The sequence below is a fragment of the Arachis ipaensis genome, chromosome B1 (assembly GCF_059453495.1).
Source record: "Arachis ipaensis isolate K30076 ecotype BB chromosome B1, ASM5945349v1, whole genome shotgun sequence".
NCBI lineage: Eukaryota > Viridiplantae > Streptophyta > Magnoliopsida > Fabales > Fabaceae > Arachis > Arachis ipaensis.
Genome location: NC_142436.1, coordinates 142,791,257 through 142,814,522, shown reverse-complemented (window position 1 = coordinate 142,814,522; position 23,266 = coordinate 142,791,257). Strand labels below are relative to the sequence as shown.

General features: G+C 41.0%; 4 protein-coding genes across 6 annotated transcripts; 1 reads left to right on the top strand and 3 right to left on the bottom strand.

Moving 5' to 3' along the window:
• Positions 1-8,523: 8,523 nt before the first annotated feature.
• Positions 8,524-10,372, bottom strand: LOC148578700 (uncharacterized). Its single transcript, XM_088500696.1, has 2 exons — positions 9,574-10,372; positions 8,524-9,482 (listed from the first exon to the last, which is right to left on the bottom strand). Exons 1-2 carry the CDS (start codon positions 10,370-10,372, stop codon positions 8,524-8,526), a joined length of 1,758 nt encoding a protein of 585 aa, XP_088356822.1.
• Positions 10,373-12,204: 1,832 nt separating this feature from the next.
• LOC107613746 (uncharacterized) lies at positions 12,205-12,777 on the bottom strand. Its single transcript, XM_088500644.1, has 2 exons — positions 12,453-12,777; positions 12,205-12,356 (listed from the first exon to the last, which is right to left on the bottom strand). Exons 1-2 carry the CDS (start codon positions 12,775-12,777, stop codon positions 12,205-12,207), a joined length of 477 nt encoding a protein of 158 aa, XP_088356770.1.
• An 89-nt stretch (positions 12,778-12,866) lies between these two features.
• On the bottom strand, positions 12,867-13,904 carry LOC148578699 (uncharacterized). The gene has a single exon (XM_088503157.1). The coding sequence runs from the start codon at positions 13,902-13,904 to the stop codon at positions 12,867-12,869; it is 1,038 nt and encodes a 345-aa protein (XP_088359283.1).
• A 6,519-nt stretch (positions 13,905-20,423) lies between these two features.
• On the top strand, positions 20,424-23,016 carry LOC107637696 (putative F-box protein At5g41500). Of its 3 annotated transcripts, none has more exons than XM_088499817.1 (3): positions 20,424-20,819; positions 21,714-21,919; positions 22,512-23,016. In XM_088499817.1, exons 1-2 carry the CDS (start codon positions 20,474-20,476, stop codon positions 21,857-21,859), a joined length of 492 nt encoding a protein of 163 aa, XP_088355943.1. In that variant the 5' UTR covers positions 20,424-20,473; the 3' UTR covers positions 21,860-21,919; positions 22,512-23,016. The 3 variants fall into 3 exon arrangements, with proteins under 3 accessions (XP_088355943.1, XP_088355936.1, XP_088355954.1); XM_088499810.1 differs by having other exon boundaries at positions 22,508-23,016; XM_088499828.1 differs by having other exon boundaries at positions 21,677-21,919; positions 22,508-23,016.
• Positions 23,017-23,266: the final 250 nt, after the last annotated feature.

The following is a 23,266-nucleotide window of genomic DNA, read 5'->3' as shown; positions in this document are numbered from 1 at the left end:
CCTTGCAGTGCTCTATTCTCCCCAACAAATGCCAACAGCCCAACACCACTCTGATTTGAACAATAGTCTGCAAAAAAAAAAAAAAAGCCTCAACATCATCAACAACAATCACAACACCACCCCAGATGAAAAAAAAAGTTAAAAGAAGCTCCCAAGATTAATACTTTAGTGTATTATTGACCCGTTCAACAATGTTGCCTGCTGGAGAAAGAACTTCTTGCCGTTTAGCAGAGAGCTTGGCCAAAGTGGTGTGTGAATGGCTCCAATGATAGCTATAGAGTAACAAATCTATTTTTAGCAATAATTTCAACAATACAAAATCAATTATTTAATTTCCATTCACAATTTCACATTCAGAAATAAAAAAAAAACAGCAAAAGAGTATCAAATCTATTTTTAGCAATAATTTCAATAATACAAAATCAATTATTTGATTTTCCTTCACAATTTCACATTCAGAAATTAAAAAAAGCAGCAACAGAGTAACATAAATCAATTATTCAACATTATTATTACAAAAAAAATCAATACCTAGGCTAGAAGCTGGATCCTGGAAGGCTGGAACAGGGCAGAGCTGGCGAGGGTGTGGAAGTGGCTGGGAAGATAGTGGCCGACGTGGTGGTGTGGAACAGAGCTGGCACCGGCAGAAAGTGACTGCGCGACAGATGCAAGAGGCGAGACCGGCGACAGTGGATTCGATTTTCGAAGATCAAACGGTGGTGGCTGGACAGACGTTGCGCCGTTGCCTTCGAAGCTCGAAGTTGGGACGGCGGCGGTGGCTGGACGGACATGCGCCGGCGGCTTCGATGAGGTTGAGACGAATTGGGGCTAGAGTCTGGACTCTGGACTGCTGCTTCACGTTGTGGAGGCTGGAGACTAGAAGGAAGAGGGGTTATGGAACTTAGGGTTCGGTTCGCGTTTTTGTTATTCAAAAACCGGTCGGGTCACGGTTTGGTTCGATCAACCGGTTACCGACCGGTTCAACGATCCAACGGCGGTTTTCAAATTTGCCGGTTTTGCCTTCTGTCCGAATCATAATTGATAGCGGTTCGCGGTTTGACCGGTTCAATCGTCCAGTTCGAACCGGTTTTCAGAACCTTGGAGGGGAGTGTCATTTTAGCATCTCGCAAGGGAAGGGAGTGAAATTTTCTCTTGTTTTATTATTAGCTACACCCAAAAACATAATATTAAATGTGAAAAAACTAATATTTAATCTATTTTCAACATAAAAAAAATTATTATATAAATAAAAATTATAAAATACTTTTAAATGGTACTCTTTAAATTTTGAATGATTTAAAATTTTTAATATTTAAATCAAAACTAAACATTGCAGCCATTTCTTTTTTAATGTAATAGAAAATTATTTTTTATCTTATTTTTTAACCTTATGTTAATTGATTAAGGAGTCAATAAAATATAAAATAATCCTAAGTTAAATAGATAAAAAATTAACCAATTTCTTAAAGATGATAAAGAAAAAATATAATTACTTAAAAATTAGTTTAAAATAGTAAAATTTCAAAAAATTACAACTTATAATTCTTTATCAATCTACAAGAATACAATTACACTAATCTTTGTTTAATATTTTTTCTAATATAAAATATTAAATTAGAAACTAATAAAACATAAAATAATAATAAATTACATAGATTTAAAAAAGAAGAATGCTAGGGGCAGTAACTTTTGTGATTTGTAGCCATCAAATAGCCATCAAGATGGTTTTAATGGTGCGAGATTGGTGTGAGATTTTATCCAATAACTCACTTTGTTTTGCTGATTACATGCTGGTCAGAATTTAATAAAGTTGCTGGCCCCTAGACTTTTCCTTTAAAAAATACCTAATTTCCATGAGTCCAATATGCATGTTTACTTTGAAATAGAAAAATAATGTATTGAATGCATGGTGAAAATTGGAATAACACATGGTAATATGGTATTGTACCTAGTAGTGAGGGACTTAAACCGGTGGATTTATTTTAACACTTAACCATGATCAACTTCTGAACTTCATACACTGATTACAACCTTAATCATTACCAGCATTTGTTAACACCTAAACCCTCAGAACTTTAAATACCCAGCAACTACTAATCACATGCACTTCCACTAATCAACTCCTATTTAACACATTTCCGTTTAAAATTAGACTAAACATGCATGTGTACCTAATGTTCATGTTCTCCATACATTATCGATTTATCAATTGTCCTACCTGAAATTCTAAACCTGTTACGGCCTGGCCCAAACTCGCGCGGGTCGACCCGACCCGAGTTCTCGCCGGCCATATAATACGCCCTCCGCCCGACCCGGACACGCGTCCCGTACGGCTTGCACACAGCCGAATGACAACGCCCTTGAGGGCATGGGCCTGGCCATTGAAGGGGCCCACTACTGACATGTATATAAGGGGGAGACTGGCTCTCCCCCCAAGGTACGTCACATTCACACACCATTTCCTCTCCGCCTGCACATATTCTGACAAGGGCGTCGGAGTGTCTTTGCAAGTGGCACCCCCCTTTCTCCATCAGAAGTGCTCGGGATCTCGCTCACCCGGGGACTGGAAACCACGACCAGACGAGCTTCTCCATCATCCGAAACGTTGACCTCAGAGTCCTAACCCGAATCGTCCGGTACCCGACCTACCGAACATTGGCGCCGTCTGTGGGGATAAAACGGTCATGGATTTCGTGCTGGTCCAGACTGGGACAGGTTCCGAGGTAGCGCCTCCCGTGCTCGGGGGAGGCGCCGTCGCGGCGGAATCCCGGCAACAGCAACGGTCGCCCCCGAGGGATGCGACGCAGACTCACGAGAGACGCCCCTTCGGGGGGACAGGTGATAACCACGCCAGGATAATGCAAGAACTACGCCACAGAATGCAGGACTTAGAGCGCAGGCTAGCAGAAAGAGAGCGCGACCAACGCTCCCCAGAGCGGAGCCCCACCCGTTCCCGTTCACGGAGCCGCTCGAGGTGCACGCCGAGCCCCCAATACGAGTCGGAGAGTACTGGGGAACGGGTACGCCCCAGAAGAAGAAGTCGCGACCCCATTATCTACGCCCGACACGAAAGGCGGCGCGCGTCGAACAGAGGCAACGAGGAAGCCCACCGCGAGAACAATGAGTCGAGAAGAACCGCCCGAGGACCCGTCATAATAGGAGCGACCCCTTTCCACCGCTCTGTACTCGAGGTCCGACTACCAAAACATTTCGACAAGCCAACAGACATGAAGTATGACGGAACGCAAGACCCCCTGGAACACTTGACGGCCTTCGAGGCCAGGATGAACCTAGAAGGGGTGGGAGACGAGGTCAGATGTCGCGCTTTCCCGGTCACCTTAGCGGGCCCGGCAATACGGTGGTTTAACAACCTCCCGCAAGGCTCGGTGACCCAATTCTCCGACATCAGCCGCGCCTTCTTGGCTCAGTTCACAACTAGGATTGTCAAAGCTAAATACCCAATCAATTTGCTGGGGGTGACACAGAGACCCGGAGAACCGACCAGGAAGTACCTGGACCGTTTTAATGACGAGTGCTTGGAAATTGATGGTCTGACGGACTCAGTGGCAAGTTTGTGCTTAACGAACGGGCTCTCGAATGAGGATTTCAGGAAACACCTCACCACGAAGCCCGTCTGGAAGATGCAAGAGATCCAGTGCGTGGCCAAAGAATACATTAATGACGAGGAAGTCAGCCGGGTCGTGGCTGCCAATAAACGGCAGCCCGCCTACAACCAATCCCGGCACTTCGAAGCCAGAGAAAGACCAAAGGAACACGCCAAGGACGGCGGTCCGAGTAAACCATCCAAACTGTTCCCCCGAGTTGGGAAGTTCACCAACTACACCCCCCTCACGGCATCGATCACTGAAGTTTACCAACAGATAGCAGAAAAGGGGATACTGTTGAAGCCCCGACCACTGAAGGACAGGACGGGAGGAAACAAGAACCTATACTGCGAGTACCACAAGGGTTACGGGCACAAGACCCAAGACTGCTTTGACCTAAAGGATGCCCTCGAGCAAGCTATCAGGACTTCTCCCACCTTATAAGGGAACCAAGGAGACGCAACCGGGACAACGACAACGAGGACAGACCCCGACCAACAAGACGACGACAGGAGCCAGAGGGTGACGACCACGGTCTCACGGTGGTAAACGTGGTGACGGCCAGGAATACCCCCCCGAGGTCGAAATCGGCGCAGAAGAAAGATGCCAAGGTCTTAGCGGTCTCCACCCCACCTGTTAGAGGTCTTAAGGGTCTCCCACCTATCTCTTTCGGCCCGGAGGACTAATGGTTTGACGAAGTGCCGGAAAGTCCGCCCATGGTCATCACGGCTAGGGTCGGAACTGGCCTCGTTAAACGAATCCTGGTAGACACGGGGGCAGACTCAAACATCATGTTCCGAAACATTTTCGATGCCCTGGGATTGAGAGATTCCGACCTAACGACCCACCAGCACGGTGTGGTAGGGTTAGGAGACCACTTCATCAAGCCAGACGGAATCATCACACTCCCGACCTCTGTGGGACAAGGGCAAAGACGAAGGACAATCATGGCAGACTTTGTAATATTACGAGATTCGACGGCCTATAACATCATCCTGGGGAGAAAGACCATTAACGACCTGGGGGCAGCTATCAGTACGAAACTACTGGTGATGAAGTTCATCACCGATGACGGATCCGTGGGATCCCTCCGGGGCGACTTGGAAACGGCGGTCGCTTGCGACCATGCCAGCCTTTCTCTCAGGAAAAAATCCAAGGAGGCGTCAGGGGTTTTCCTGGCCGACCTGGACGCCAGGGTAGACGACAAACCCAGACCAGAGCCAGAAGGAGACTTGGAAAAGTTCAGAGTCGGCGAGGAGCACGATAAGTTCACATTCATAAACAGAAACCTCCCGCACGAAATAAAGGAGCCTTTGATGGAGATGATCAGGGCTAACGCCGACCTCTTCACCTGGACGCCTGCGGACATGCCAGCGATAGACCCCCAGCTCATGTCGCATCACCTGGCCGTAAAGGCAGGAGCCAAACCGGTGGCCCAGAGAAGGAGGAAAATGTTGCAGGAAAGGGCAGACGAGGTAGCCAAGCAAACGGCCAGCCTCTTAGAAGCGGGATTCATCCGGGGATTGGATTACTCGACTTGGTTGTCGAATGTGGTTCTGGTTAAAAAACACAACGGGAGGTGGAGAATGTGCGTAGACTACTCTGACCTCAACAAGGCTTGTCCCAAGGACTGCTACCCCCTACCTAATATTGATACACTCGTCGACGCAGCGGCAGGGTACAGATATCTGAGTTTCATGGATGCCTATTCAGGGTACAATCAGATACCGATGCACCGACCCGACGAGGAAAAAACGGCGTTCATAACGCCGGGGGGCATCTATTGTTACAAGGTAATGCCATTTGGCCTAAAAAACGCAGGAGCCACATACCAAAGGTTGATGAATAAGATATTCAGCGAACTCCTGGGCAAAACAGTGGAAGTCTATGTAGATGACATACTCGCAAAGACCGCCCGACCTGACGATCTCCTGAGTGACCTTAACGACGTTTTCTCGTCCCTACGGCAACACGGCATGAGGCTTAATCCACTCAAATGCGCGTTCGCCATGGAGGCCGAAAAGTTCCTAGGCTTCATGATCACTCAAAGAGGAGTGGAAGCCAATCCCGAAAAATGCCAAGCGGTCCTTCAAATGAAGAGTCCGGGTTGCATCAAAGACGTCCAGAGACTTGCTGGGAGATTGACAGCTTTGTCCCGTTTCCTCGGCGCATCGGCGGCAAGGGCCATACCTTTCTTCAACTTAATGAGAAAGGGAATGACGTTCGAATGGACACCAGCGTGCGAAGAGGCATTCAACCACTTCAAGCAAATCTTGGCGGCACCACCAGTCCTTGGGAAACCCAGAGCCGGAGAACCGCTCTACCTCTATCTATCAGTAACCGAGGAAGCGCTTGCCGCGGTCCTCGTTACAGAAGAGGCAAGGACACAACAGCCCGTCTACTTCGTGAGCAGGGCACTCCAGGGACCAGAGCTGAGGTACAGTAAACTGGAAAGACTGGCGCTGGCGCTCCTAGTATCCTCCCGAAGGTTAAGACAATACTTCCAGAGTCATCGTATAGTCGTGAGGACAGATCAGGCGATTCGGCAAATACTACAAAAACCTGATTTGGCTGGTAGGATGATGACCTGGGCCATCGAGCTCTCACAATATGACCTACAGTATGAGCCGCGACACGCAATCAAGGCCCAAGCGATGGCAGACTTCTTGGTGGAAGTAACGAGCGACCCTCCCGAGGAAACGGGCACACGGTGGAGGCTTCATGTGGACGGAGCCTCCAACCAAACGTCCGGAGGAGCAGGGGTCATCTTGGAAAGCCCAGCAGGGGTCATCTATGAGCAATCGACCAAGTTCGAGTTCCCCGTGTCGAACAACCAAGCAGAATATGAGGCTCTCCTAGGCGGACTAATGCTGGCTCGGGAAGTCGGGGCGACAAGGGTCGAAGTATGCAGCGACTCCCAAGTCGTCACCTCGCAGATAAACGGAAGCTACCAAGCCCGGGACCCCCTCCTCCAAAAGTACTTGGAAAAGGTTAAGCAAATGACAAGCCAGTTCCAGGAGGTCATTATCCAGCACGTTCCAAGAGAAAAGAACACACGAGCAGACCTTTTGTCGAAGCTTGCGAGCACAAAGCCAGGATCGGGTAACCGGTCGCTCATCCAGGGCATGGTGAAGGAACCAACGGTCGCCCTCCACCTGACGGAGTCGAGCCCCTCATGGCTGGACCCCATTACCAACTTCCTGGAACTCGGCAAGTTGCCTGAAGATGAGAAGGCGGCCAAAGTTTTAAGAAGGGAGGCGGCCAGATACGCATTCATACAGGGACAACTATTCAAAAAGGGACTCAGCCAGCCCCTATTGAAGTGTTTGCACCCCGACCAAACGGACTACGTGCTTAGAGAAGTCCACGAAGGGTGTTGCGGACATCACATCGGGGGCAAAGCCCTGGCAAGGAAGCTCATCCGAGCAGGATACTACTGGCCAACAATGATGAAGGACTCGAAGGAATTTGTCACAAAATGCACAAAGTGTCAACAAAACGCCAACTTCCACAAGGCACCAGCCTCCGAGCTAAGCTCGCTAACGACTACACGTCCTTTTTCACAATGGGGAGTTGACCTCCTGGGACCCTTCCCAGTCGGCCCAGGACAAGTCAAATACCTCATTGTAGCCATTGACTACTATACCAAATGGGTAGAGGCTGAACCACTAGCCACGATATCGTCCTCCAACTGCCGGAAGTTCATGTGGAGGCAGGTGATAACCCGTTTCGGCATCCCAGAGGTCGTTATCTCGGACAATGGGACCCAGTTCACCGACAAGAAGTTCATGGAATTCCTCTCTGGCCTGGGGATAAAGCAAAAGTTCTCCTCAGTAGAACACCCCCAAACAAACGGGCAGGTAGAGGCCGCAAACAAAGTCATCCTTCTTGGTCTAAAGAAGCGCCTAGACAGTAAGAAGGGAAACTGGGCCGACGAACTCCCCTCCGTCTTATGGTCCTACCGGACAACCGAGCAAAGCGCCACGGGGGAAACCCCCTTTCGCCTAACCTACGGGGTAGACGCGGTGATACCAGTCGAAATCGGCGAACCAAGCCCCCGACTACTCCTCGCGGGCATGAGCGAAGCGGTTGAGAAAGACCTGATCGAAGAAACAAGGGAGATGGCTCACCTAACAGAAACGGCGCTGAAACAAAGAATAGCCCTGCATTACAACGCAAAAGTCCTCAAACGAGACTTCGAAGAAAGGGACCTCGTCCTGCGACGCAACGACATCGGCGTCCCGACCCCAGGAGAAGGCAAGCTGGCGGTAAATTGGGAAGGTCCCTACAGGGTAAGGGAGGTACTCGGCAAGGGCGCTTACAAACTCGAAAAACTTGACGGCAAGGAAATACCCAGAACGTGGAACGCAAGTAACCTAAAGAGGTTCTACTCCTGACCCACCGGCTCACCGACCAGGGAGCCTAGCAAGATAGTTAGTATTCGCCCCATCCACATGTTAATTCAACTTATTTACTTACTTTGTCAAATACTTACCCAACTGACGAGTAATTTTCACTTGTTCAAATTTTTTACTTGTTAAAACTTTCTTACTTCATATCTGTTCCTCGTGACCAAAATCTAAAACGGCACCCCGGGACTGATCACCCCGGGAGCCAGACGGCTCATAGGCCTCAACCAATTCGACGACTACGCGACCGAATCGGTCCGAACTGCTACCAAATGCGAAAACGGCAAGACGGGCACAAGATATAAGCCCGCCCAGAATAAACGGTAACACGAAAACGACAACACGACAAAATAATGAAACAAGCAAAAATCATAGCAATCAAACGACGATAACTTATAAAGCGTCAAAATACGGAACGGACAAGTAAAATTGTTCAAGGCAAACAAAACGACAAAGTATCAACAGGTTGTTCAACAAATACATTACAAAATATCCTAAGTTATGAGACTTCACTTCCTCGGCATATCGACAATTTTCCCGTCCTGGATAGTCTTGAAAACACCAATTGACGACGTCTCGAAATCAGGAGCAGCAATCTTCAGCTGGGCCTTCGGGGCATCTTCGGTCATCAAGATGGCATTCTTCCCTTGCTCCTTGGCCACCTTAAGCTTCTTCTTAAGATCAACGGCCTCTGCCTTAGCGGCTTTCGCCTCCGAGATGGCCTGCTCCCGCTCCTTTTCCAAAGCGACAACTCGACCCTGAGCGGCGTTCAGTTGACCTTCCAATGTCATCTCACGCTCAAGAAGCCGAGCCACGGTCTCATCGGACGCCTTCAGCCTCTCCGCAACAAACGACGACTTCTCCTCAGCAGCATTAAGCTTTCCCCCCATCTCGGACAGCTGACCCTGGAGGAGCTCAACTTGAGCCTTAAAGTCATTATTCGCCTTAACAGAAGACTCAAGCTTCCTCCAAAGCGCCTCCATACCAGATAGCTCAAACTCGGCCTTCCGAGCTATCACGGCCCCACGAAGCAAGGTGCGATACATCCACCTCGCCTGCCCGGACAGCTCGGTTGCATGAAAATGCTCTTCTGTCCCGGGTATCAGCTGGGAGTCAATGAACTTGGAAGCATCAAAATTCCTCTCCATTACGGTTAGGACCCCCTCCGGGCTGGAAGACATCTTTCGTTTCTTAGGAGTGTGGATAAGCTCCACGTCGCTATCCGGATGAGGGGAGAGGGTCGCCTTCCCGTCGGCAGGTCCCTCCTCATGGGTAGGGGAAGCCCGATCCCCTAAGCCCTGCTTTCTCGACGTCTCGGTATCCTGGGCAGGGGAAGCCTGGCCCTCCTTTTCCCCTGACGGACCCTTCGACTTGCCGGCGTCCTTCTCTTCGGCATTCTCATCATCACTAGCCTCAAAAAAGGTCTTCATCAGATTCTCGAGACCGGTCACGGTGGCAGACATTTCCACTGCGAATAAACAACAAGAACGTTAGTCGTCAAACCGGAAATAAGAAGAACAACGACAAAGAAACATAGACAAACAAGAAAAGCAACTCACGAATATAGCTTCGACCGGCCTCCCGTTCTCCCATAAGAAGGTGGGGATTCACAGGATTCTTTTCAAAGATAGCAAGAAGAACGTTCGCTATCTGCTTATCTACAGCCGACAACCTCTTGTACGACACTTTCACAAAAGGATTCGACCCCGCGCCGAAGCTCCAGTAAGTCTGGATAAGGCGCTCCCCCTCTAACGACAACCAGAAGGGGTGGCGACCCTTGACGGGACGAACCTTGAAATACTTATCCTTAAAACCATGGTAGGAATCCTCAAAAAGGCTAAAAATCTTCCTACCCTGGGCAGCACGGAAAGAAAGAAACCCTTTTCTTGCTTTCCCCTGTTTGGAGGGGTTGGTAAGGTTGAAATAAAAGAGAAAAACGTCCACCGACGCCGGCAGCTCTAAGTACTCGCAGACCATCTCGAAGCAGCGGATCGAAGCCCAGCTGTTCGGATGAAGTTGAGACGGGGGAACGGATATCCGGTTCAGCAACGCCATTTGAAAATCGGAGAACGGTATCCAAACACCAACTTGTGTGAACATGGACTTATAAAACCAGATCCAATCGGGGACGCGGGGAGAATGAAAATTGAGCTCATAAATACGCTCATGAGGAAGCGGGACAATGGCCTCGTAGTTGGCCTCCTCGTCAGTACCCCCACACAAGTAGCCGGCCTGCCGGAACTCCGTCAGCTCCCCCAAGTCCATCTGGTTGGGTGAACTCCTTATATCGTCGGTCACCCAAGTATACGGGTCGTAAGCCGCAGCAGATCCGGAAGACCGGGAGACAACGCGAGGCATACCTACAGCGGGGTACCACTCCGTTAGTCTATGAGGTCGGGAGCCCGAAAAATTCTCAGAAACTTCACCTTTTCAACTCAATCATAACCAGATACGACTAAAAACTACACCTACCTCACAAACCACCCAAAAAGGCCTATCCTGGAATGGTACCCCTTCCCTAACTCACCTATCCCAACACTGGAAAAACCCCTTAACAAAAATAAACCAGCCATGCAACAAATGCAAACAACAAATCACACAACAACAGAACATAACACAGATACCAGAAGAAAGAAACCAGAAGATTACCTGAAACGATGAAGAAAATCTGGAATGAAAGTTGGAGCAAGAGGGAGTTCGCACAGAAAGCTTTGGATGCTAGGGAGAAAAAGGGGATGGAAATAGTGAGAGTGGGAGGTGGATAGGGAAAAAACTGTTTAAAAACCACCCCCAAAAGCGCGAAAGGAAGCAGGGGCAAGATTGTCTTTGCGCACGGGTTTTTCAAATCATTATGAGCATTAAATGCCCAGCGCGGAGAACGAAACGGCAACAGATGCCACAGCAGATCAAGAGACGCGCGCAAGAGACGCGTCCCTCCCACGATCAGCCGACCCGACGACAACGCACGAGTGTGAACGTCACGCGCCACCAATGGCCCCCACGACCATCGCTGACGCGTCGGGGGCACTGTTACGGCCTGGCCCAAACTCGCGCGGGTCGACCCGACCCGAGTTCTCGCCGGCCATATAATACGCCCTCCGCCCGACCCGGACACGCGTCCCGTACGGCTTGCACACAGCCGAATGACAACGCCCTTGAGGGCATGGGCCTGGCCATTGAAGGGGCCCACTACTGACATGTATATAAGGGGGAGACTGGCTCTCCCCCCAAGGTACGTCACATTCACACACCATTTCCTCTCCGCCTGCACATATTCTGACAAGGGCGTCGGAGTGTCTTTGCAGGTGGCACCCCCCCTTTCTCCATCAGAAGTGCTCGGGATCTCGCTCACCCGGGGACTGGAAACCACGACCAGACGAGCTTCTCCATCATCCGAAACGTTGACCTCAGGGTCCTAACCCGAATCGTCCGGTACCCGACCTACCGAACAAAACCCTTCCAGGTCTCTACTATATATAAAAAGAAGAAACAAATGCCTTTTTCCATATTACATGGTCTAATATCATTATATCAACATGAACTGTATATTTTCAAATACAAAAATAACCCTTAAAAATCCTAAGTCCACCCTTACAACCAAAAAAACCCATGAGGCCATGACCCACAAAAACATAACTATCATTAATATAAGCTAACCTACGTGATTATCCAGACTCTGCAACCACTGCAGCGGAACAGCTTTTGCAGCGGAACAGCTTTTGTCTGTGCGTGTACCCCATTATCAATACGTGTAGCAACGACCATGAGACATAGTGGATGGAAAGAGCAAAGCTTGAAGTAGCAGCGTACCGTACCGTACCGTACATAGTGGGCTAGTGGCATTGTATCAAGGTTGCGAGAACCGGACCGGTCAATAAACCGGTGAGGTCACTGGTTTAATGGTTTACTGGTTCGACTGAAGTTCAATCGGTTTAATTAAATATTAAATAAAATTATTAAAAAACTTAAAATAATCTTAAGTATATAAATTCAATAATTTCTAACTTAATAACATTTAATATTTCATATAATAAATTATCCATTACTTAATATTAAAGGTTCACAAACAACTTCAAACATCAAAGTTTATAACTAAACAAAAAATAAAACGTACATAATGACAAACCCATATTCTACATTCAAAAGATACAATTACTAGCAAGTTTTCAACTAATCAAAGATGCAACTCATCAAAAATCATAATTATCATTAAGTGTTCCAACATCTCCATCATAAACAGGTAATCCAAAGCCACCATCATCAGAAGTACCACCAAAAGAAGCTGTATTTGAAGAATCAGCAACATTAGGGAAATTCACATCAAGTTCCACATCTCCTCCATCTAATAAAATAAAATAGAAAACCAAGAAAAAATTAAAGTTAGAACTTTACATCAGATATAGAGAGAAAATGAAACAAGTTTTGCTATTTCAATAACCTGTAGGATATGAAGGCATAGCATTATCCGTATAAATTAAATTTTCAATGCCTTCAATGTCTCCATTAGTAAATTCAGGATCTTCTTCATCCGGCATTACCCAAAAATCTACTGTGTCAATGCTTTGAATGTCAATTGGATCATAATTCTTCTTCTTGCGATGCATTCTAGATTGAAGGCGTAGATTATAAGTGACATAAACAATGTCACTTAGCCTTTGATGCTCTGATCGGTTCCTCCTCTTTGAATGGATTTGTTCAAAGAGGCTCCAGTTCCTCTCGCAGCCGGATGATGAAGATGTTTGATGAAGAAGACGAATTGCCATTTTTTGCAAGTTAGGAGCACTCCCACCGTGTAGCCTCCACCATTCACCTACCAGAATATGAAATTCAACTATCAATTCTCATTCAATATTTAAAAAACATTCAAAGTAAATTGAACATAGAAATATAAATACTTACCAGGTTCAAGTCTCTTAATTGCTTTCAATGCACTTTCCCTTCCAAAACTTCCTTTTCGATCTCGATACAACTGTATCTCTTGCATTGCGACAACCGAGTCATCGCAAAGAGTTTTAATATCAAATAAATCAAGCAAAGACCTCAAGATATTTGCCTTCTCAACAAACCCCTCACTATAGAAGTAATCTGGATTCAAAAAGTATGCTGCTGCATGGAGGTCACGCTTCAAATGCTTATCCCACCGCATTTTCAAGATACTTGTATAAGGTGTGTATGCAGATTTCCTATTTCTAAACATTGTCTTGATATTAATTTTGGCTCTTTGCATGCCCGCATACACGATACCCAGAGAAGGTTTCTCATCAGCATCAACAAGCCTCAATAACTTAATCAGAGGACCAACAAGCATAACAGTAGTAAAACAATCCTCCCAAAACTTACTATCCAAGATAATTGAACTAACCATCTTCCCATTGACACTCTTGGATAATTTATGAGAAGTGAAATATTTGTCAATCACCAATGCTTGCAAGTCTTGTTTATGATCATATATACTTTTCAAAGTAATGAAAACAGTAGCAAAACGTGTTACACCTGGTTGAACAATTTCTTTCCACTCTTTTCTTTTTCTAAGCCATGACAAGAAAATCATATGATTGTAAACAAAGGCAGTCACTTTTGAAGCACGAGAGGCAAGGTCAGCTATGTGAGGAAGACTTGCTATGTCTTTTAAGATAAGATTGATGCAATGAGCCTTGTTACAAACTTTAATTTGTCCAGAAATTTTTGCAAGATGATATTTCATTCTATATATCCCCCATCCATTATAAGTATTCAAGCAGAAAATACATGTATATTGAGCCTTGTTATTTTTGTCATACTTCACTGTAAAATACTGCCAAGCTGGATCAGATTTACCTCTAGATGAACCAGTTTGAGAATTTTGAGCAGCATTATCTTGTGGCTGTGAGTTACTTTGTGATTGTTCCATCTATAACAATCAGAAAATCAAAGACAAGAAATCAACTTCAAAAAACCATGAAAATAATGAAGCAGTAAACAGAACAGGCAGCATAGAGAATCAAAAACTATTTCCAGCAAACAGAACAGGCAACATAGAGAATCAAAAACTATTTCCAGATTCCAACAAACAGAACAGGCAGCATAGATCAACTTCATGCAGCTTGATAGTCACAAAAATCAACTGATTCAGGTAAAATAAAAATTTAAAACTATTTCCATTTAGAAGCAACAAAAAGCAGAAGCAAACAGAATGGTCGAGCATAGAGCAAACAGAAGCATAGAGTATATTCATGAACCAGCAAATAGAATAAGCAAACAGAACAGGCAGCATAGAGAATCAAAAACAAAAATTAAGATTAGCATGTTATCCATGAACCAGCAAACAGAATCAGATGCCCTGTTATTTTTTTTTCAAACAGAACAGGCGAGCTAGAAGGAAGAATGATCAAAATCAAGAAGACAAGAAAATCAGTCTTACCGGCGAATGAGAGGCGGCCTCGGCGAGCTCATCGAGGTTCGGCGACGAGGAGGCGGGCTCAACACGGTGGTGGTCGCGGCTGCTGAGGAGCGCTGCTGGGTGGCGAATGAGGAGCGATGCTGGATCGCGAATGAGGAGCGCTGCTGGAATCTGGAGCTTGGTGGGCGGTGGCAATGGTGGCCTTGGTGGATGAGGGGGGAAGAAAGGGGAGGAGGCTGGGAGCTTCGGGGGTTTGGTGGGTGGCTGATTGATTAGGGTTAGGTTGGTTAAGGTTAACGCGTACGCCAGTTTTTTTTTTTTTTTTAAATAGCCAAAACGACGTCATTTGGCTTCTGAATTTCCAAACCACTGAACCGTCAAAAAATCGGACGGTTCTTCCGGTTCGTTGGTTAACCGCCGGTTTGACCGGTTCTTTGCCATTCGGTTTTTGAGGTTACCCGGACCGGCCAGGTAACCGGTTCCCAGTTTTTCCGGTTGAACCGGTCAGTTCGGTCCGGTTTTCAGAACCATGCAATTTACTATCTATACAAATTATTGACATTTACTACTTTTAAGTTAATACTATTAATTTTAAAACATAAATGTTAATAAGAAAATAATTCTATTTGGATTCAAATAAAATATAAAAAAAATCAAAACGAATAAGAATAGAAATTCAAAATTTGTGTTTTATTTTAAATTTTAGAAAATCTACATTTTTACAAATTTACAATTCAAAACGGAACAATAAATAATTTTTAAAAATTCGTTAAATATCATTCTTTGACTCATTAATATCTAAGGAATCATTACCGGAATTTTTGATGTTGAAAAATTTAATATAAAGTATAGTCCTTCAAGGTGATATAGAAGTTAAAACTTAGATTTTTCAAAGTCAGAATACTCGAAAATAAAAAATAGTTATACAATATAAAAAAATCAACTATATTATATTAAATATAATATTTTATATTGTATAACTATATTAATAAAATATTTTAATATAACTATATTGATGACATTATTTCTAACTCAGCATAACATCAAAAAAGCATCAGTTTTATACTTAAAATGATAATTTAATTGATATAATATTTTAATTTTTTTAAATTACATATTGTATAAATATAATTAATCTTTTTATATTGTATAACTATATGTTATTTCTGACTTTGAAAAATCTAAGTTTTAATTCTTATTTCACTTTGGAGAGCTATATTTTATATTAAATTTTTCAATATAAAAAGTTTCCGGTAATGTCTTTAGATGTTGATGAGTCAAAGGATGATTTTTAACGAATTTTTAGAAATTGTTTATTGTTCGGTTTTGAATTTGTAAGTTTGTAAAAATGTAGATTTTCTGAAATTTGAACTAAAACACAAAATTTAAATTTATATTCTTATTCGTTTTGATTTTTTTTATATTTTATTTGAATATAAATGGAGGTATTTTTTATTGACATTTATGTTTTAAAGTTAATATTAACTTAAAAGTAATAAATGTCAATAATTTGTACAAATAGAAAATTGAATTAACTAGATTCGATTTACTATATATCATGCAGAAGTAATAAATCAAATCAACTATTGATATAACATATCTAGTATATCTAGTAAATCGAATCGAATTGATTAGATTTACTATTGATTTATTATATTCCAAATTTCTTTCCTAGGTAGATTGAATCTATTAACATTGATTTATATAAAATCTTACTAATTCGAATCATATAGATTCGATTTATATAAAAATATGAATGGAGACATACATGTAACATTATTCATTTTAAAATTTTTGTGTAATATAAGTTGGTACTTGATTTAATTAAGTGTTTTACTCTTAACATAAATTAATTATAATCTTTTCATTTATTATCACCAAATCAATTGAAAAATAAATCCATCAATACAAAAGAATAATAAATAAAATAGTCTCTTTTTATCTTTATTTTTTGAATTTAATCCTCTTTTATATTATACTTAGAAATTCTAATAAAAATCTAGATTATTAACAAAATTTAAATTTTATATGTATATATGGTATATAAATTTTTTTAAAAATTTATCATATTTTATTTTCACTTATATTTGAACATATCAGTTATTCTCAAAAAATAATAAATAATTATATCTTTTTATAGTTAATTGAATCAAACTAAATTTGATATATAATAATTAATTGGGTCAGACTGTAAATTCGTTGGATATATATACAGTCTGACTCAATTAATTATTCGGACGTAGATATAAGAAGAATCAAATTGATTCTTTTTTATGATCCATGATTAACTTTCTTTTGTAGTACTCTACCTCGTTGCCTCCGTGAAAGAGATATTTTGGATCACTAGAATGAGTAGAAAAAAAAATAAGTATATTTGGGGAGTACCCTACCCCCTTTTCAAAACTCCATGCCATGTATTTAGGAAATTCATCATCAATCAGTTAATAAAATAAGTAGAAAAGAGTAAATGGAGGAGAATAAGATAAAATCTAATTCTATATAATAATATAAATAAATATAATATCAAAATAATAAAAAATAAAAGAATAAATTTAAAATATAAAATTAGAAAATGGATTGATTTCGTCTTCAATTTTTAAAAGGTACATAGATATGATAATACATTTTTTTATTTTTAAAAAAAATTTATTCTGAATGACTATTTTTTTTTTAAAAATAAAAAAAATCTAAAAATTAATTTTTATTCTATTTTTTGCGTGTATCTTTTAAATAGTTATACAAATATTGTCACAAAAAGTTCACATCAAATCTACAAGTTGCTTGTTAAATACAAAAATTTTTTAGCCACTTATAAAAAAATATAATATTTGTTAATTATTTTTTCGTTTTTTTAAATTATTCAGAGACTTATTTGTCGTTCATATTTTTAAAGGTTATTTTTATTAGTGATATGAGTTTTTTATACCATTTTAGTAGTTTATTATAATTTTAACGAATTTTTTATGTATTTATTAAAAAATTAAAAAAATTATTACCAATAATCTTAACATGTATTTTAATTGAGGCGTGCTACACATACAAGTCTTTTTGACTTACAAGTCTTACAAGTTGCTACACATACCGGCCTTTTAATGCGTTATTCAACCGTTTCCTGTTTTCAAAGTGCTACACTCACCATGTATTATGAACGATTCTTCTTCTTCTTCCTCTTCCTCTTCCTCTTCCTCTTCCTCTTCTTCTTCTTCTTTTTTATTTATTTTCGATTTTCATGGTTTCAGAAATCAAGCTTTGAAATCGTTTTGAAGATAATGGAACTTCAAAAATACACCCAAACGATTACATAAATACACCCAAAGAATTACATCAATACACCCAAAGGATTACAGAAATACACCCAAATGGTTACAGGAATTCACCCAGACGATTATAGAAATACACTCAAAGGATTACAGAAATACACCCAAAGGATTACAAAAACTACACCCAAAGGATTTAAGAAATACACCCAAAATTCGTTGAAGTACACCTTATGCATAATTCAGAACTCTTTCTCTTTCTCCTCCTCATCTTCTACTGCTTCTTCTTCTTCAAAAATGATTTCAGAGCTTGATGTCAAAAAATAATGGAAATCGAGAATAATGAAGAAAGAAAACAGAGAGAAAAGCACGTAAACGAAGAAGGAGAAAGAGAAGGCAAGCAACGAAAGAAAAGAAGAATAAGAAGAGGAAGAAGAACGTGCAGCAAGAAGAAGAAGAAGATGCAGCGAAAATGTGCAGTAACGGTTGAAGAAGGAGAAAGAGAAGGCAAGAAACGAAAGAAAAGAAGAAGAGGAAGAGGAAGAAGAACGTGCAGCAAAAAAAAGAAGGAGGTGTAGTGAAAACAGTTCGAAGCGTGTTAATATAGATGACTTGTAAAGACTTGTATAAAAAAATACTTGTATGTGGAGAATTTCTCATTTTAATATTAGGGATAAGTATTGTTTTGGTCCCTCACGTTGAGGGTCAGAATCGAACCCGTCCCTGATGTATATTTTGATTTAAAAATCATCCTTAACGTATTTTTTTGTATTAAAATCGTTCTTTTTTTAAAAAAAATAATTTTATTCCTAAAATACCCCTACCTTAATAATGAAAAAATTATAAAATTAAAAAAAAGAAAAGAACACGTTTTGGGGGGGGGGGGGGTGGGAGAGGAAACGCGTTTTTGGGGAGTGGGAGGGCCGAAAGGAAATGCGAAGGGGGGAGGGGAGGGAGAGGGGGAAGGGGAAGGGGGGGGGGGAAGAGGGGACCGCGACAGCGAAGCTTGAAGCTGCCGTCGCCGTCACCGGAAGAAAGAAGAAAGGAGAGGGGCTGCGACGGGGGGAGAAGAGAAGAGGGGAAAGAGAGAGGGAGCGCTGGTGGAAGGGAGGACCGTTCATGCATGCTTCTGCCGCCGTGGAGTGCGTCGCTGGGAAGAGGAGCACGACACGAGGAGGGCGGCACGCGAAGGAGAGAGAGTAGGATCCGAGGCTGAGCTGGTCCGCGCATGCTCCGTCGCCGGTCCGCGGGTGATGGGTGGCCGAGGAGAGAGAGGGATCCGAGGGTGGAGTGCGTCGCCGGTCCTCGAACGCTCCGTCGCCGTCGCTGGGGATGGGTGGCTAAGCGCCGGTGGTTTTGCATCTGCTTTTTCTGCTTCTTCTTCTGTTGCATCTGCTTCTTCTGTTTCTTGTTCTGCTGCATCTGTTTCTGCAGCTTCAGCTTCTGCATCAGCATCTTCTTCTTCTTCATATGCTTCTGCTTGAGTTTCTGTTTCTGATTCTATGACTGCCTCTGCTTTTGCATTTGTGACTGCCTCTGCTTCTGGTTTGGATGTGTTATTTTTTGATTTGGTTGTGGAATTTGGGTTGATTTGTTGAATTTTTTATTTCTGGATTTGTTAAATTGATTTTTGGATTTGTTGAATTTGTGAAATACACTGTGGTTCTTGCAGGGGAATTGGTTACCTTCTGCACTATGAGACCTTTGTTTTTGTGTGGGTTTTGATTTGAATGGGTTTTTGGTGTGTTAACTGGGTTTGCTTTCAGTGTACTGCAAGTGTAACTGTTAGGTGTTTGTGGAATTAGGGATTTTTGTGTTGATTAACAAAGATTAACAAAGCTATTGATTATACATTGAAATGGATTGATGAGAGTGATTTTGCAACGGTGGATGAGTTTAAGAAGGACGAGGAAGGTCTTTCAAGTGTGTTTGGTCCAATTATTTCGAAGATGATTGAAGATCATGATGCTCGTGGTAGTGAAAGGAGAAGAGAAAGGTTGAAGAAAAGGTGCTGGTGATCCAAAACGTGTTCTTTTTTTTTTTAATAAATTTTTTTATTAAACTAGGAATATTTTAGGAATAAAATTATTTTTTTTAAAAAAAAGGACGATTTTAATACAAAAAAATACGTTAAGGATGATTTTAAATCAAAAGATACATCAGAGACGGGTTCGATTCCGACCCTCAACGTGAGGGACCAAAACAATACTTATCCCTTCATATTACATGTTTGTTAAACTCAATTTTTGAAATTTATACGTAGCTTTTTTTTTTTTTCATTATTGCAGGAGCTTGCATAAACAGAAGTGAAAATAAATCTTTTTAATTTTTTTATTAATGATGTAAAATATAATTTTTTATCATACAATATCAATTAAAAAATAAATAAAAGATTGAAGAAGCAGCAACTTAGTGACTAATTCTCTTAAGGGGCATTTATTGTTGAAATACCCTAAATATTCTTGACATTCGTATAAAATATTAAAATACGATTGTTATTAATTAATTATATATTTAATTTATTTTTAATTAATAAATGGTTATTAAGAAAATACCAATATCAAAATAGTATTTATTATAAAAGGTGTATAGCCGTAAGGTAGGGGAATTGATGTTTGTTTTATTTTTTGGTCTGATTAAAGATATTTGTTTAATGGGCCCGAGTTGAGACCAAAACAACAAAGAGGTGCGGAGGCCCAAATTGAAATTTGGCAACCGACCCAAAACCTACAAAAACGTGACATCTGAGAACTCAGAAGTCAGAACTCAGAAACAAGCAATGAACCAAACCAAAGACGCTTAACTCCGATTACGCGAGCGCACATGGGTGGTACTCGGAAGCAGAGGGAACGGCGCTTGAAGCCAGCGCGTGAGAGGGGCTCACTTGCCGTTCTTCCAGGCGAACTGATCCAGGAGATCCTGTGGAGGATTCCGGCGAAAGACGTGGTGGAACTTCGCTGCGTGTGTAAGTCATGGAAAACCCTAATTTCGTCGCCGCAATTTATGAAGGCGATCATCCAGCGTACCTACGCCCACATTGCCGGTTGCGCTTCCAGAGCCGCCAAAGTTATGGACTCAATCTCGTTGTTGCTCGCTTCTGTTTCTGACGGCAATGCTACGGTTAATGATATTTCGGATGGCGTGAAGGCAAGCATGGAAGTTGTCAACGGTGAGTTGCAACAGATCGAAACCGATTTTAATTTGTATCAATGCTTTTCCAAATTTTATCATTCCTCCCCGCGCCCGTGAATGTTATCATGCTTCTGCTATGAAGTGTTAAAGCTGTACAGTTCAGTTGGATTGAAATTACTGTTACGCCATTTTAGTATTTTACCCGCTCTGTGATGAATGATTATTAAATTTAATATGAAACGAAACTAAAAGTTGAGGTCTTTAGGATATCTCACCCATTGTGGTAGATTTGATAGTTAAATTCGAGACGTTTGACCCGGAAAAAGTAGAGTATGAGTTAAAACCTTAATGAATTTTAAGATTTAGATTTATAATTTAAAATTTAGTGATAAAAAATTTATAATTTAAATTTAAATTAAATTAAATAATTTAAAAAATAACTCTAAACAGTCCTGGTAATTATCTGAGAGATAACCAAATTCCAGGGAAAAAAGTCCTTTCTGGCCTTTAATTTATAATTTCGTGTATCAATGATGTGCTTACGCTTAAACTGCTTATTTATCTGTTAAGTGTTAGTTAAGATTGATAGATTGATAGATTTGTATGGTCAGAAAAGTTGTCTTTTTTTATATTAATTTTATTAGATAGACAATAAAAATTATGAACTACGTTAATAAGGGTGTCTATTGTTTGGATTCTAAGACACAAAAATAAAAAGAACACGCTTACACACAAACACACATAAGATACATGTATTTTATGTCTCAGTAAAATGCTGAGACACGGATTTTGGGTGATGAACACGGATCTGTATCATTATTTTCAGACGATTTTATCTTCGTTCATTTTTTGAAATTCTAAATGTCTCCCCTGATTGTTTCAAACCCTAACCAGTGATAATTTCTTGTGTAATTGTTCTACATCATCGAAGCTGTACCATTACCGCACATCGTCTATGTTTCCCACCGACTCTCCTCTCTGATTACTACGTGTTATGCTCCGGTCGCGGTGAGCTTGTGTTGCTACTCTGCCACCTTTGCCTCTCCATCCTGCAGTCGCATTAGCCTCAAACCCTAGCTGTGCTTCTGCTGTGCGTTGAGTCTTTTATCCTCCACCGCTGCAACATCTGCTCTATCGGTATGCTTTGCTTCGTTGTCTCTGGTATTTTCTCTTTTGTGAAGTTTCTTGTTTTAATTTTGATTATTGATCAGATGGGTTATACTGTTGTTTAATTGCTATTCTAGTATTTGGGTATGTGGACAATCGAGTTGTATGTAAACCTGGGTATTTAGGTATTGTTCATTATTCATTTTATTTTCATCTGAAATTTTCAATAGGCAATGGATAATCTCGGTGGTGGTTGTTTTAATGCATTTTGAAGCTTGATAAGTTATTTTCCCTAATCCAAAAGGAAAAAGAATGGAAAAAGCCATGTGTCTAATTGAAAGAAACAAGTTATTATAAATTATACTTGATAAATTGTTCTCACCATCAAACATTTTCTGGCCAACTATACAGCAAAATCTTTAAAAAGAAAAGAGTTGTAGAAGGAGTTTTTGCTGCTGCGATAAATAAAATTTTGTTATTGATCCGCTCTTGTTATTAGTGCTGATTGTTGGTTAAACTAGTGATAAAAATGTTGTTCTAATTACTGATTAATATGTTAATCAAATTGCTTATCAAATTATTAATAGGTGAGCTTTTTAATTGTTATCTTGGGTTTAGGCAGAGACGATGTTGACATGGAGGATTTAGCAGCTGCCGAGAGCGAACTACCCAATACCTTTTCAACCTCGTTTGCTTCATCAAGTGAGAAAAATTAAGGACGTCACAGTGCAACTAAAAAAAGTAATGATGCTACAGTGCTATCAAACTTAGCTGAAACTTTTAGAGCTACGGTTGAGGATCAAGGAAAGCATGTGCAGGTACTAGCCAATGTAATGTCCGGTGTCAGTGACGGACCCAGAAAATTTTAGGAGTGGGGGCAAAAATATATATATATTAAATAAATTTTGTTAAATATTATTAATTATATGGAGATATAAAAATTAAAAAGAGTTAGTGAACACTTTTATTCTTAAAATACTATTTATTATATATAATTTATAAAAAAATATTTTTTTATTTCTAAAATTTAAAATTAAAATATTTTAATTAAATTATAGATAACTTATTATCCTAACTAATCTTTTTATATACATTTAATAATAAAAGACTGAATTAACTGGCATATTAACGCCTAATGATACATTAGTATTTATAATTTAAAATTAGAATTATATATAAATACTAGAAAAATTAAATCTTTATATGAAAAGTATGTTTATATAAAATAATAAAAATATAATTTTTACAATTTTTTTATTTTTTTAAAATAATTAATTTTGTTATATATTTTTTAATTTAATTTTGATATAATGTTAGATAAAATATTTTATGTATACGTTTAATTATATATTATAATTAAAATAATTTTATCATTAT

Bases quoted from the DNA above. Each gene is read 5' to 3' on its own strand.
- LOC107637696 (XM_088499828.1), top strand. From the start codon at position 20,474: ATGGGTGGTACTCGGAAGCAGAGGGAACGGCGCTTGAAGCCAGCGCGT. The intron at 20,820-21,676 runs GTGAGTTGCAAC...AACCCTAACCAG, and splicing joins AAGCATGGAAGTTGTCAACG to TGATAATTTCTTGTGTAATT.
- LOC148578699 (XM_088503157.1), bottom strand. From the start codon at position 13,904: ATGGAACAATCACAAAGTAACTCACAGCCACAAGATAATGCTGCTCAA.
- LOC148578700 (XM_088500696.1), bottom strand. From the start codon at position 10,372: ATGCCTCGCGTTGTCTCCCGGTCTTCCGGATCTGCTGCGGCTTACGAC. The intron at 9,483-9,573 runs GTGAGTTGCTTT...GTTTATTCGCAG, and splicing joins GGCCGGTCGAAGCTATATTC to TGGAAATGTCTGCCACCGTG.
- LOC107613746 (XM_088500644.1), bottom strand. From the start codon at position 12,777: ATGGCAATTCGTCTTCTTCATCAAACATCTTCATCATCCGGCTGCGAG. The intron at 12,357-12,452 runs GTTATTGAAATA...TTATTTTATTAG, and splicing joins TATGCCTTCATATCCTACAG to ATGGAGGAGATGTGGAACTT.